We start from the raw sequence: 14,029 nt of genomic DNA on the forward strand, positions 1-14,029 counted from the left end.
TATCATGTCAGCCCAGCCCTGATCATCTGGTATGTTATAATTTCTCACTAAAACCATCTTCTATCACTGCTTAAAGATAATTACCAAGGCTGAGTAAAGTTGGTAATTTGTCAAGGTGTCCTCACAATATTGGAAGTTGAAGTTCACATATTCTTCCTAACAGTCTGAGTTGATTGAAAGAATCATTTTTTAAACAGCAGAAAGAGATAGAGATAATCATGACAAATTTTTTAGGGTTTCATTTCAAGCAGAATGGGTATTGCACATCATATTTAAATTTACGAGTATATAGTGGCCTATGGCAGTGTTGATGGATAGAACATAAGAGAAGCTCCATATATGATTGATGGGCCTGTATGGCACAGAGAGATGGGGGCAGAGGAGAGTGGATGGTTTTGTTGAAAAGTGGAGTGAAAAGACCATCACCTTGTAAAAATAAAACAAATTAAAATGCCCCCAATAAGCCAAACAAATGTGTAGTAAACTGTGAACATGAATGGTGCCCTGAATTTTGCTGTCGTTGTTAGGATCATCAATACTTGCAGGTCAAGTTTGAGAGCCAATCTCGGGGACCGTCCCTATGTACACCTGTACTTGCTTTATACATAGAAAGTGATGAATAGATAGTGCATGGTATACATATACAGGTATGTGAACATCTGTTGCAGAGATGCCAAGTTCAAAAAACTTTTATGAGTGAGATTTTCATGACTCGGCGTCTCGGCGCTCGCGCGCATGCGCGCGCGAACGATGGGGATGTCCCCTCTCCCATGGTAGGGAGCTTTTTTTGTTATCTGGTGCATACTTACCGGTAAGTGACTATATTTTTATTAATTTTGAAAGACAAAAGGGAAATATACCTTCAATTGCTATTATCACTTTAATCCTTTGAGCTGTGCTCCTCATTTTTGGCCCAAGTTGCAGACTTCACCCGATGCGTGAGAAAAATGGGTGTCATATGCGCGAGATCGTGAGACAGACCCTATGAAAATGCTTGAGTCTCACGCAGAATGCGTGAGACTTGGTAGCTCTGCTGTTGATAAAAAAGAAATAGGGATAGATTGGTGGATCATAGATGGACAGAGGAGTAAATCTCGTATACAAATAAAATACATGAATGTAACTAAGATATATTCATTTCAAGCCCCATCCCCAGAAATACAAAATACAAACAAATAGACCGACAGACCGACGCAAAAAGCAGACATGGCAGTCAACCTTTATTGATCGATCCTTTCCGATAAATCACGGCAAGTGCTGTTTGGTCCTTGTAGCACAATCAGCGTCCGATCGCTCTTTGAGTGCGCTCTCGCAGTGTATCATCGCATCGCTCGAGGTCGAGCAACTACAATGATGTGTACCTGGGGGAGGCGTCTTCCGTTGTTATGGTGAGGATCGTAGGGGACCGTACGTCGCAGGGCGCTGGCTCGGGCTGGAATGGCTCGGCTAGCTAGCTCTGCATGCATTGCGTCGCGTCTCTGGTCGTCGGGGCCATGCCTTATGGGGGCAAGTTGACGCACTAGCTGGTACAGTGGTTGGTCGTAAAGTGGTGTTGATGTTGCACGCTCTGTCTCTAATGTGCTGCATCTACAAATACACGTAGAGGATTTTCTAGACTCTAATCAAACTCAAGTGGATAGTTGATGTGCCTCCTGAGCATCCCTTACGTCGTTTGGAATATCTGCAGCTAAAAACTGAGGCATAACATAATATTCAACATTATCCTACCGTACTGGGGTGAGTGTGTCGTTGATTTTTTATCCTACTGGTAGGCCTATGGGATATATGCGGCTATGGTACGAGTAGGAATCGCTTTTGGTTTTTTAGTATTAGAAGTCAGTTCTAGATAGTGTATCTAGACGTCTATAAGTATAACCCTAACTGGCCTAATTAGCTGCCTAACTTAGACTGTCAATGATATTATCACTTTAATTCAAATAAGATGATTATAAATCGGTAGATTAAAAGATGACTATCACTCAGATTATTTTGGGAAGATTTTCATATGATTTTTAAACAAACCTCACAAGTGACTACAGGTACCCCTTCCCTACCCTAAACTAGTAAAACCCCGGAGCACTCCTTGCCCTAACCGCAGCAGCGACCCCATACGGACAAATACGTACCGTAATGATGTTACTGTGTTACAGCGCCCCGCGACGGGGTTATCCTTGCCCTTGCTTGGCCACACTCCACAGTTACACTGTGTGAGCGTTGGAGCTGGTCGCAGTTACCCGGCCCCTACCGTATCCTGGTCTGGGTCTGTTGAGTCTAACGTTAGGCTTCCTGGAATGAAAGTTGTAGCAGATGCAGCAAATAAAAAGCAAAAAGTAGCAATCCTGCTCAATGCTAGAGGTATGACTACCTGCCCACTAACGCGTTAAATAAAATCCCTCTTCTAACAGGCTATTCTCATTCAGTGAAGACTTGAAGTAGAAATCTAGAATTTTGCAATGCATGACTTTGCTCGTTCATTAAAGCGTATGGCACAGTGCATGAGTGTGCTGGTTCATACCATTTGCTGACTATTGCTATAGTCATCTTGGGCAAACCATGAGGGGTCGGCATCATTCACCTGTTTTCTTGTGTGGGTGGATATAGAGGAACCACTTCACCTGGTTGGCACCCTGCTCTTGTGATGAATGAATGATCAAGTGGGGCCGGACTTTTTATATGCATATGTTGTGGCTATAACGCACACACGAGACCTCCATTAATGTCCTATTCGAGGGACAAACTTTGCTCATAAAGATGCCAGTAAAATTTCCTCTGATCTCTGCACAGTTTGATGACCAGAGATGGGAAAGGGTGGCCATTTCCAGTCAGAAAAAAAATAATATGATCCTTGCACACAGCCCTAGTCCTGTGAGTTTTAGTTAATTGATTTAACAAACAATGATCCTTGGACGCAGCCCTAGTCCTGTGAGTTTTAGTTAATTGATTTAACAAACACAGCACATCTAGATTGTATCTATACGATGATCATAGGTTTGTATGGTGCACACTCTTTGGTCCAGACACAGTAATGGTAGTATTATGGTATTTAAAGAACAAAATAAATTAATATGACTACTAGATATCCATAGCGATATTTTTAAAGGGAGGTATGATATTTTTCTAGTCAATCATCAATTCTCTCCTCAATCTGATGTCCAGGTGTACTTGGCTTAGCTGCTGTGGGACCTTTCCACTGTGATGCTAATTGGGACTTAACTAAGTGGCCTACATCTCTGCACCCGATGACGACCAACCCATCACCATGAGCCGTGCTGCTCCACAGGCTCCAACAAGAGCCCAGTCAATCAATACTGGCAGTGCTTTACCATCCAGACAGTCCTTTCGATCCTCCCAAGGCATGGCTGGTGTTCCAAAGGTTTGCAAGCAGTAAAGAAAAGCTTTGTTGAGAAGGGGGTTTGTGACTGTCGTGTCAACTCAACATGGTAGCAATCTATTTATTATTCAAAAAGTTTAGGCCTACTGTGTGCATTGTAAATCAGTTATCAGACAGTCTTGACTCTTGATTTCTTTTGCCCCCATAAATGGCAGTTTTTACTATATGGAGCTAAAAGTAAAGTTTTCAGTCCTGAAGGTGATAATTTTGAGAATGTATTTTCTAGTGCGTACTTTTTGATTTGATGATATTCTGCATAAATTGCTGCACTCTTGTGTGGATGTGTTATGTTGAGCTACATGCTGCATAGCTGTTTGACTTTCACATCAATACCACTCCATCCACCAGTATGTGATTGGCATGGATTCAGAACATATTTTTGTCTTAAAACTGTCCATCATATGGCCCTCTACTGTTCATAGCTTGTTTTTCAGTTATTAGTACACTGTATTTACAAGTCTGTAAACTTTCTTTGAAAAAAAAAATCACACACAAAGAATGTGACCAATCTAATCTTCTGTGTGAAGTCATTTTGCTCCCTCTGATTCTAATACAGTGCACTCCCGTTACAACGAACACGGTTATAACGAAATTTCGTTACAACGAAGTAAAACTTCTGGTCCCAAAATTATTGCCATTAAAGTCTATGGTACGAAATTCGCTTATAACGAACACGGTTGTAGCGAAATTTTCGATATAACGAAGTTTTTTCCAAGCACCACTGACAAAGAAAAACAAAAGAAATGTGCTCCATTATAACGAAATGCAGATTGCTTTCGAAAATACGTCTTGTAGTGGAAAAAGGCATATTACAATGTCTCTGCATGGGTGAACGCGTCACATCACTGTGTCTTCGCTTGGTGTGTCACCCACAGTTTCGGAGGGGAACTTGTGTTATTGTAATACAATAATCTGAAATTGATTAACTATTTGTTTTATTGTTCACATAGCTTTCCAGTGTATGACGAGTATTCAACAAACAGAATATCATATATGCGTGGCTTCCTTGTTTTCGTTATATATTGTATTTGTTTGGTTATAACGAAATTTCGTTATAAAACGAAAGAAAACTGCCGGTCCCGAGCATTTCGTTATAACGGGAGTGCACTGTATGTTTGCTCGGCTCTCTGTGAAACCATTGAAAGGGATTATGCAAGGATGCAAGTTAAAACCAGGGTTAGGCCACTTTTTCTTTTCTTGTCTTTTTATGTTGGAAGTATTTTACACCATACCAGTCACATCATGTAGAAATTAGCATAGGGATTCAAGGGTTTAAGTTCAAAGCACAGATCAGTCATGTAAACTCAGTTGATTCAAATGAAACACCTGTATGGACAGGCATCGGTTTATCTGTTGTTGCTGTGTTGGAAATGTGTTTTCTTGAATGGTTTATAAGCATTATAGCAGATATTGTACTTGTCTCACTGACCCAGATATACACTGTAGTATGAAGAAAAAAGAATAGCAATGGATGGCATCTATGTCACACTTTAAACAATTTCCAAATGAAAGGGATAATTTATGAATATGTTTATATTAATGGAGGATTACTGAGGTATTGCAAGAAGACAGAAGATGTGAGAACTGTATCTTCATATGGAGATTTAGATGGAGATGGAGTTGGTAACAATCAATGTGAAGAAATCATTGATATTTTCACACCCTTGACTGACAGGCTGTCTACAGACCCATGGTGACTGTTGCTAAGCACCGCTCAGTCAGCAGGATGTCGGGGTCCAGCACTGAACCACCACCCCTTGGCAGACACAGCACCCTCAATCAGGACAGACTGAGCACCATCAATGAGGACAGACTTGATACAGACTCCATCATGACTGTGGTAGGTTCAGGGATGGGTGGTAACAGGAGTGAAGAGTAACCACCATGCAAGGGGACATTAATGCTTGACTTTAGGTTCACTAAACATCTATCAAAATGTTTGCATTCATCATACCCAGGCTGGCATTCATGTAAATATTTGCTAGCATATTGCCAGGTATCCATGCTAAGTTTAAATTGCTTATGGATATATTTTTTACCCCTTTTCACAGCATATCATATAAACATTGTCACTACTTTTAATGGCATTAACTTCAGAATAAAAGTCGTTTGTGCTTTCCAACACCAGCTGACAAATGACATACCCAAGCCTCGGTATGTATACCAGCCTCCATCAGATGAGTACGCAGCCCGTGAGATGAAGACCATCACAGACTATATGGCAGATACCCATGTTAGTGATCACATGCAGGCTCTATGCCAGGGACTGCTATCAGAGGTGAACCTGCCATACAACCCCTACCCGGCATTCCTGAAGAAGATGCGCCATTTACCAGAGGGGTATGTATCGATTATGGACTAGATTTTGTGTCAGTTGGAGAAAAACAGGAATTCTGCTTCTCCATACACACCCCAATCCCCCCCCCCCCCCCCCCCATAAAAAAAAGAAGAAGAAAAAGAAAAAGAAAAGACAAACACACACACACACACACACAAAGATAAAAAACAAAAAACAAATGAGTAAACAAGCAAACAAATATTACACAAAGAAGAGCAAGGCAAAACACTGGTCTAGATTTCTACTTAACAAAAAAAAAATTGTCGGGTGTTCCATTCTCACAGCCTTTTGTCTGCAGATCTTCTTTATAAACCCTGCTATTTGCAGAGTCTTTTTTTTATCCTTTTATTCTCAGAGCACTTGTCAACTCTTTCAGCATCAGAGCCCTATTTTTTAAAACTTTGTGTGTTCTCATTGCTTCTGAAACCTTTCACTTTGAGCCTTTAAACCCCTATACATTCTTAGAGCTTTAATGTGAGCCTTCCATCTTTGCGGAGCCTTTTTCTCTTCATCTAGGCATTCTCTCAACCTTCAATATCCTTCAATCATCATCTTTATCTACATACATGTACATGTGTAGTTTGGCATCCTTTTGTGTTAGCTAAAGATCTTAATTGTTATAATGGCAAGGAGCATCACGGGAAGGGTGCATCAAGGTCAAATCTATGTTGAGGCTGAGATAAAGATGTATGTTACATAGATTGTAGCATACGGGTAGATTATGTCTGTGATATGTATTGTGTAGTTTATAGTGCCATTTAGTTGTAAAGAAGAACTCTTGCGTGGTCTCAGTTTGTTGATATATAATGCTTTGGTGAAATATTAAATATATAATCTATTTGTATTATAATAGTAGCTTTGTCAATTTATTGTTTTGTACCTTGAACTTGACAAAGACTATAACTTGTGAGTACCAAAATGGAAAGCTAGTAATGACCCTATTTGTCCCATATCCATACATAGAATACCTGAAGAGACAAGATTTGTATTATGATTTGTTTGTTTTACTTCTTTTTGTGCCCTTTCAGGAAAAAGAATATTAAAAGACTTGGAATTTAGATTTAAAAAAAAGAAAGAGATATTTCCCTGTAGAAAGCAGGTCTCCAGACCCAAAGTCTCTTTTTCAAAGATTTCATTAAAGGGAACCCTAACCCAAAGAGAAATGTGGATTGAGTGAAAGCAGCAACATTAGTAGAACATATCAGTGAAAATTTGAGGAAAAATGAACAATTGATGCAAAAGTTATGAATTTTTGAAGTTTTGATGTTGGAACCGCTGGATGAGGAGACTACTAGAAATTATGACGTATGTGTCGACAACAATATAAAGGGAATTCCACAGAAATTCATTTTTCATAAAAATTACACATTCCATCAACTTTGTACTGACATATGTTAGGGTAGCAATCATTCCCCCTGCTTTCTGAAAGTGGTTAGTCAAGTGCTCTTTCATTATGCTAGAAAAGTGCATTTTTGTGGAATTTTCTTTATATTTTCTTTATATTGTTGTCCACACATGCGTCATAACTTTTGCATCGATTGTTCAATTTTCCTCAAACTTTCACTTATGTGTTCTACTAATGTTGCTGCTTTCACTCAATCCACATTGCTCTTTGGGTTTGGGTTTACATGATAGAGAAAAAACAATCTCACTACTGGAATTGTTATGTTTTACATATTGTGCCATCCCTGCAGATTTCACATGTATGCAGAAACCAATGAAAACATCAGGGCCAAGCTACTGAGCCCTGTGCAGAAGACCAGCAGTCCCATAATCTGGGGTGTCAAAGGTCAAACCAATGTTTGGGGCCTGAAGGACATTGTCCAGGTAGTAGACCCACAGTCCATCAAGAATCAGGCCTGGCTGCTGTCCACGGTACTGCCCCTGAGGCTGGCAGAGATGGAGGGGAGTAGTGTTAAGGTAGGGGCTTGACAATTAAGAGTATGTATTGTAATTGCCTTCAGTTCATTTTATTAACACTGCTTCAGATCAAAGAATCCGACATTGCCTATACATTAAGATGATGTGTATGGTGGTGTGTCACTAGAATGTATGATGTGGGTTTGTGTGTGCATTCACATTAATTTGTGTAAGACTAAATGCCACTGTGTTCCAGTAGCTGTGTTTCTCACCCAGCTGTGTTTAATGTCTGTCTGTAGGCTAACATAATTCAAATACAGTGGAAACTCGATATAACGAGATGGTCGGGACCGAGTCATTTTCCTTGTTATAGCCGATATCTCGTTATATCAGTAGGCATAAAAGAAGGCATAACATAAAGACATTAATTTGCACATGTGGGACTACCCAACATATTTCAATCAATACTGATAACTTGATGTTGTGTGTGAGGGAATTACTCACCTTTATGGGTAAGACGATGTTTTTCGCCAAGGAAATCGAATATCAAGAATGTGTTTCTTATTAATTGTAGATGTTTGAATTTGTAAATTTATATAGCTTGCGATTGTATCAAGATCGTCTGTGGATTGGTATGTGGTTATCGTATATATGGGTGTGTGTTGTGTGGAAAGCTTGAATATGGTCTGCACAATGCTGTGTGTATGTGACACATTCTGTATGTACATTATGACTGCGTGTGTGTGTGTGAAGATGGGGAATTCCCTACGTAGAAGGCCAATCACAGCATCAGATTGCCTCACACCTGCTAAACGTCATGATGATGTCATGTATACAGATGGCCATCCCACCACATTTTCTGCATGTATCAGTGTGCGCGCACACACACACTTACACGTACAACATGCAGTGCTAGCTGGAGTGCATTGAAGAAAATGATTATGTGTGTACAAGACAGTTTTTGGCGCATCAAGCTTTTAATCTCGGAAGATGATAGCACAGGCGAAGTAAAGCTTTACCGAAGGCATTTTGCTTTACCTCGCTATAGCAGGTTTGATTGACTATGTTTTTCTTTGTTTGGAAGTCACAAAATTTACCTCGTTATAGCCGATCTCGCTATAAGAGTAGCATTTTACATAGACTTGTGTGGAAGGAAATTTGGGACCGGGAAAATTTCCTCGTTATAACCGATATCTCGTTATAGCAGTGTTCGTTATACCGAGTTTCCCCTGTATAATACCATGCCTGAACTGTTGGTTTGTTTGCAACTGATTGACAAATTGCCCGACATCGATGTGTTGGCTTGTTTGTTGGTTTATTAATGTTTGTGGATTTAATCCATGCAGGGATGTGCTTCATTCCAAAGTATGTTATCATGATGAGAAAAAATGAGTGATTGCAATAAATAAAGCCAGTCTAGTAAGTGGTTATTTCACTTTTTTTTTTTTAAGTGTACTTCTAAGTGAAAAGTAACTGGAATGAAAGTAGGATGATAACAATTGCACAGTGAAAGTGTGAGGGAAGTTGGCAAGTAAGTTGACACACTTCAGAATCTCTGTAAACCATCTTTGTGATGGACACCTCGGCTGCTCTGTCTTAACAGTTGCTTCACCTTGATATCAATTCAGTTTAATGGTTTGTGTATTTCCATCTTCCAAAAAGAAAAAGAAAACACGATTCAAAGCGTTACAAGTTGTTGATTTGTCTTTCATTCAATCTGATAAGGACAGTTTTTTTCGAAGACAGTATAAAGTATATGCACGAATGATGTCATTAAAAAAAGAAACAATGTACACTTTGTCATGGTAACAAAACAAAAAAATTAAGTAATCATAACGACGGAAAACAGTGTTCCACTGAAAAGCTAAGCTTGTAAGACGTGGAACACTGGAAACAAAACAACAACAGCACCAATTTGTAATACCAATAAGATATGTTTATATTAAATTCATCTATATACCATGATATGTCATTCTTCTATAATATCTCCCATCATTTGAATGGAAGTGTCACTAAATTTAACATTTTCTTGGAAAATATACAACTCTGCATAGATACTTTATTATGATCATTGCATTTAAGTTCAAATTTCTGATGTATACTGAAAAATGACACAAATTGTTTTTCACAGATAGGGTGTAGAAAGAATTATATTTGTTGTCCTCTGTTGTCCACAGTAAATAAGGAATATGTGCTAGGACATAACCACGTTATCTAAACAGCTCTTTGGTCTTAAAAGAAATATCACTCTTCTGATTTTAGTATCAACGTTAGAATCAAAACAAGGATAGAACTGGTCTTGTTCACTAGAGTGTCACTTTATTGCTGTTGTTCTATTGCACTCTTTGGGAAGTGTGGCAAAATCTTTGATGTGTATTTCAAAAGCTCATTTTATGTCCATGTTTCAAGAGTTTTACGATCTGGTTTCCTTCCAGGGTAACATGCTACTTGCTTTGACAGGGCCTGCAGTATTTTCTGGAACTTTTTACAAAGAGTATCCTTCTGTTGATTTCATTCTGGAATTCATGCTGTATGGAACCAACATTGACATGGTAAGTTTCATTTAGTGTATGTATATGCAGCTGTATTGGGCTTTTACTTTGTTTTCAATCACACTGTTCATAAATGCATTGGGCAGATATAGACTCATTGCCATATAAAGGAAGCCTTTTACTTCCTTTAATGGGAGATGAATGATGATCAAAACATGCTTGAAATCTCTTTTCAATGTCTGTACATTATTTAAAGAATACATGTTCCACATGTTGGAATTGTTTCAAAAGTCAAACATTCTACAGGGTTTTTCTTAATTTTTCCCCTTTAGATTTTATTTGTTAGCCTCATATTGAAGTAAGAATGTCATATCAGTCAAAATATTTACATATTAGTTTTCATGAAATACATGTAGATGATTTTTTGTGTGTAGATGAAGCGCAACTGATTTTTTTTTTTCAAAGAATATGATCAGTAACATCTGAAATATTGTCAGAGTCTGGATGAAAACAGTCCCAAACAAATAAGTAAATGGATATATATGCATATGGGTATCATGCTTATACCATTTGCTGTAGGTATGTCTACATTGAAGAGGCACAAAATGAACATTTATCAGTAATTGAATTTTATCTTGATAATGTCATATCACTGTTAATTGGCAGGCTTTGCAAGTCTTTGCCATGACCTTGAGAGAAGATGTGAAAAGAACTGTGTCCAGCAAGAGTCCACATCAGTGCCTAGGTAAGCAAAACAGAGTCACCATGTCACATGCAATTTTCTTTGTTGCTATTTTCCAACACTCTTAATGATGAGCCAGTAGAGTGCTTTAAAACTCTGGCCTCTCCCTCTCTTTAAGCCGTATATTCTCTTTTTATTTCATTTATTTATTTTTTTACTTTTTCACTTCTGAAGAGCCTCTTACCTTTTATAATGCTTTAAATCCTTAATTCTTGAGCCTGTTCTTTTTTAATGTATTCTCAGATCATGTGAACTTTTCAATCCAACATCCTTGTTAACTCCTTTATCCTCAAGAGCCCTAAAATCCTTATCAATTCTGAACTTTCCACCAGTGTAATACAGCTATCATGTTGCTATAAGCGACCCGTATAGGAAAAGGCTTATGATTATTCATATGGCCTTGTGAAAGGCTAATTGTATTAGTTAATGGTAGGGGACACCACTGGGAGATTACATCAAAGTCAAATTTATCGTCAAGCACAAGTTAGCATCAAGCCCCACAGGGCTATTGTCTTTTACAACTTTGTGACTCTGTGGATGCCATGAAGTTTTTTCATAGCTAGTCCATGAATTCATTTAACATAATTTACTTTTGAGTACTAAGTGTGTAATGATTTGTGACTTCAGGTATCTCACTCCATACTGCCGATAACAAAGAAGTTCTGTGGGACAGGAAAAGGATAGAATCGGAGAAGGATGAGTTTTGCACTTCAGTAGCAGTGGCCACAAAACAACGAAGACCTCCAGTAATGAAGGTAGCAAGCATGTTAATTGCTTTGCATACAACAGTTGATTTTGCTGTCCTCCCCTCTCTCTTAATCAGAGGAAACATTTATCTCTTGCGTCATTTTCACTACTCAAATAATATTATTTCTCCAGGACATCATATTGTTAGAATGCTGTGAGAGTATGTATTTTCACAATACAAACACTGACAGCCTGTTTTTTGAAAGAGTAAATATCAATGTATTCCTTTGAACATATGACAGACTATTGAATTGTCTCCTGAAGGGAACATTCAACTAATCTTTCAATGGTATCTAATGGTATGTGTTGTTCTACCCCTGATATTTTCTCTTTGTCATCATAACTTTAGAATGACTCATTGCAATGGCATTTTTCAGCAGAATGTATATAGTTCAACAAGAAATGGAATGAAATGGCTGAGTACAGACCAATTAATTGAAGAAAAATATCGGGGCCAATGTCATCTTATTGGATTACTCTGTGACATTTGGTTTAATTGTGCTTGTGATAGGAGCATTTTGCCTGGAAAATTCTATTCACTGAATGAAATATAATTCATGATGTCTCAATAGTCAGAGTCCAAGGATCAAATTAGAACATTTTGTCAAAACTTTTAATCACTACCTTCAGAAAGGATACGAGAAGGTAATCATGCGGAGAAAAAATGAGCATGTAGTGGTAAAATAGGATGGACATAGATGACAAAGTTGAAGGCATTCCCATTTACACGGTGATATCAGAATCATTCAGTAATCAAGTGTGCATTGTCTTTCAGTTCATGACAAATAACTTTGCAATAGCTGTCTTCTTTTCTTTTCTTTTTCAAGATGGCAATCTGTCTAACTATGTAAGAAACTGTGCTGTGTTACGTCACTAGTAATTGATTTTTGTGCACACAGTGTGTCTTTGCCACAGACGGTGATATGAAGACTTTCAAGAGAGGAACTAAGAAGTATGTTTTCCATTTCATCGAGACGGATGATGACACTGGAGTTGAGAGGTAAAAACAACATAGTCTGCCATCCATGCAGTATGTATCATGTGAAGTGCTAAATCTTGTTGTCCCCGCCGAACGAGTTCGAGCAGGGGACTATGAAACGGGCTCCGTATGTGTGTGTGTCTGTGTGTCTGTCCGTCTGTCCGTCCATCCGTCTGTGCGTCCGTGTGTGATCAAAATGTTCAATTTGCTTCTTCTCTGTCATTTATGAGTTAATTTTGATTCTGTTCGCTTTATATGATAGCACTACATGGGAGCTTTGAAACTTCTACACAGAATTTCAGTTGTGACCTTTTACCTTGACCTTTGACCTATATTGTACATTTTGCTTCAAAATGCTACTCCTTCGCCATTTCTAACCCGATTTTGATTCTGTTTGCTGTACATGATAGCACTACATGGGAGCTTTGAAACTTCTACACAGAATTTCAGTTGTGACCTTTGACCTTGACCTTTGACCTATATTGTACATTTTGCTTCAAAATGCTACTCCTTCGCCATTTCTAACCCGATTTTGATTCCGTTTGCTTTATGTGATGGCACTAGGTGAGGGCTTCAAAAGTTCTACACAGAATTTTGACCTTTGACTTCTTTGACCTTTGACCTTGATTTTTGACCTATATTGTACATTTTGCTACAAAATGCTACTCCTTCGCCATTTGTAACCCGATTTCAATTTCGTTTGCTTTAAGTGATGGCACTAGGTGAGGGCTTCAAAACTTCTACACAGAATTTTGACCTTTGACTTCTTTGACCTCTGACCTTGATTTTTGACCTGTATTGTACATTTTGCTACCAAATGCTACTCCTTCGCCATTTCTAACCCTATTTTGATTCCGTTTGCTTTATGTGATGGCACTAGGTGAGGGCTTCAAAACTTCTACACAGAATTTTGACCTTTGACTTCTTTGACCTTTGACCTTAATTTTTTACCTATATTGTACATTGGCTACAAAATGCTACTCCTTCGCCATTTCTAACCTGATTTCGATTCTGTTTGCTTTATGTGATGGCACTAGGTGAGGGCTTCAAAACTTCTACACAGAATTTTGACCTTTGACTTCTTTGACCTTTGACCTTGATCTTTTTACCTATATTGTACATTTTGCTACTAAATGCTACTTCCGGCGGGGACATATATTACGCACCGCGTAATTTCTACTTTTCCTTGTTTGAGATTACAATTGTGATGTGAGTCCAAGAATGTTTTTATCAAATAAATTATTTCACTATGAATTCAGATTTCTTGTGCTATTTTGGAACACTTCATGGCCCCTTGAGACTTCTTAAAAACATTGTGAAATTCCCCAGTTATGAAATTGTATGCTATCATGTGAGACGGTCAGAATATTCCCCTAGTCAAAACACTGAGTGCACTGAAACAGCGAAGAAAAATAAAGCTCGGAAAGGACATCTTGCCTGAATATCAAACAGGGAAATATGATAACATTAGTGCTTATTC

The 14,029-nt window shown here is 38.4% G+C and overlaps 1 protein-coding gene across 1 annotated transcript in view; it reads left to right on the forward strand.

The window, feature by feature from the left end:
* The first annotated feature begins 3,303 nt into the window (after nt 1-3,303).
* LOC139718156 (uncharacterized) overlaps nt 3,304-14,029 on the forward strand; it is a 40,154-nt gene continuing 29,428 nt past the window's right edge. The window contains exons 1-8 of the mRNA XM_071629643.1: nt 3,304-3,373; nt 5,067-5,231; nt 5,520-5,731; nt 7,424-7,649; nt 10,025-10,141; nt 10,748-10,826; nt 11,451-11,578; nt 12,470-12,570. Of these exons, the coding sequence (XP_071485744.1) occupies nt 3,356-3,373; nt 5,067-5,231; nt 5,520-5,731; nt 7,424-7,649; nt 10,025-10,141; nt 10,748-10,826; nt 11,451-11,578; nt 12,470-12,570 (1,046 nt within the window). The 5' untranslated portion in view covers nt 3,304-3,355. The remainder of the gene's footprint in view (nt 3,374-5,066; nt 5,232-5,519; nt 5,732-7,423; nt 7,650-10,024; nt 10,142-10,747; nt 10,827-11,450; nt 11,579-12,469; nt 12,571-14,029) is intronic.

This window comes from Diadema antillarum, unplaced genomic scaffold, assembly GCF_040938485.1.
Source record: "Diadema antillarum isolate AM-2024a unplaced genomic scaffold, OU_Dant_1.0 scf00000008, whole genome shotgun sequence".
Lineage (NCBI taxonomy): Eukaryota > Metazoa > Echinodermata > Echinoidea > Diadematoida > Diadematidae > Diadema > Diadema antillarum.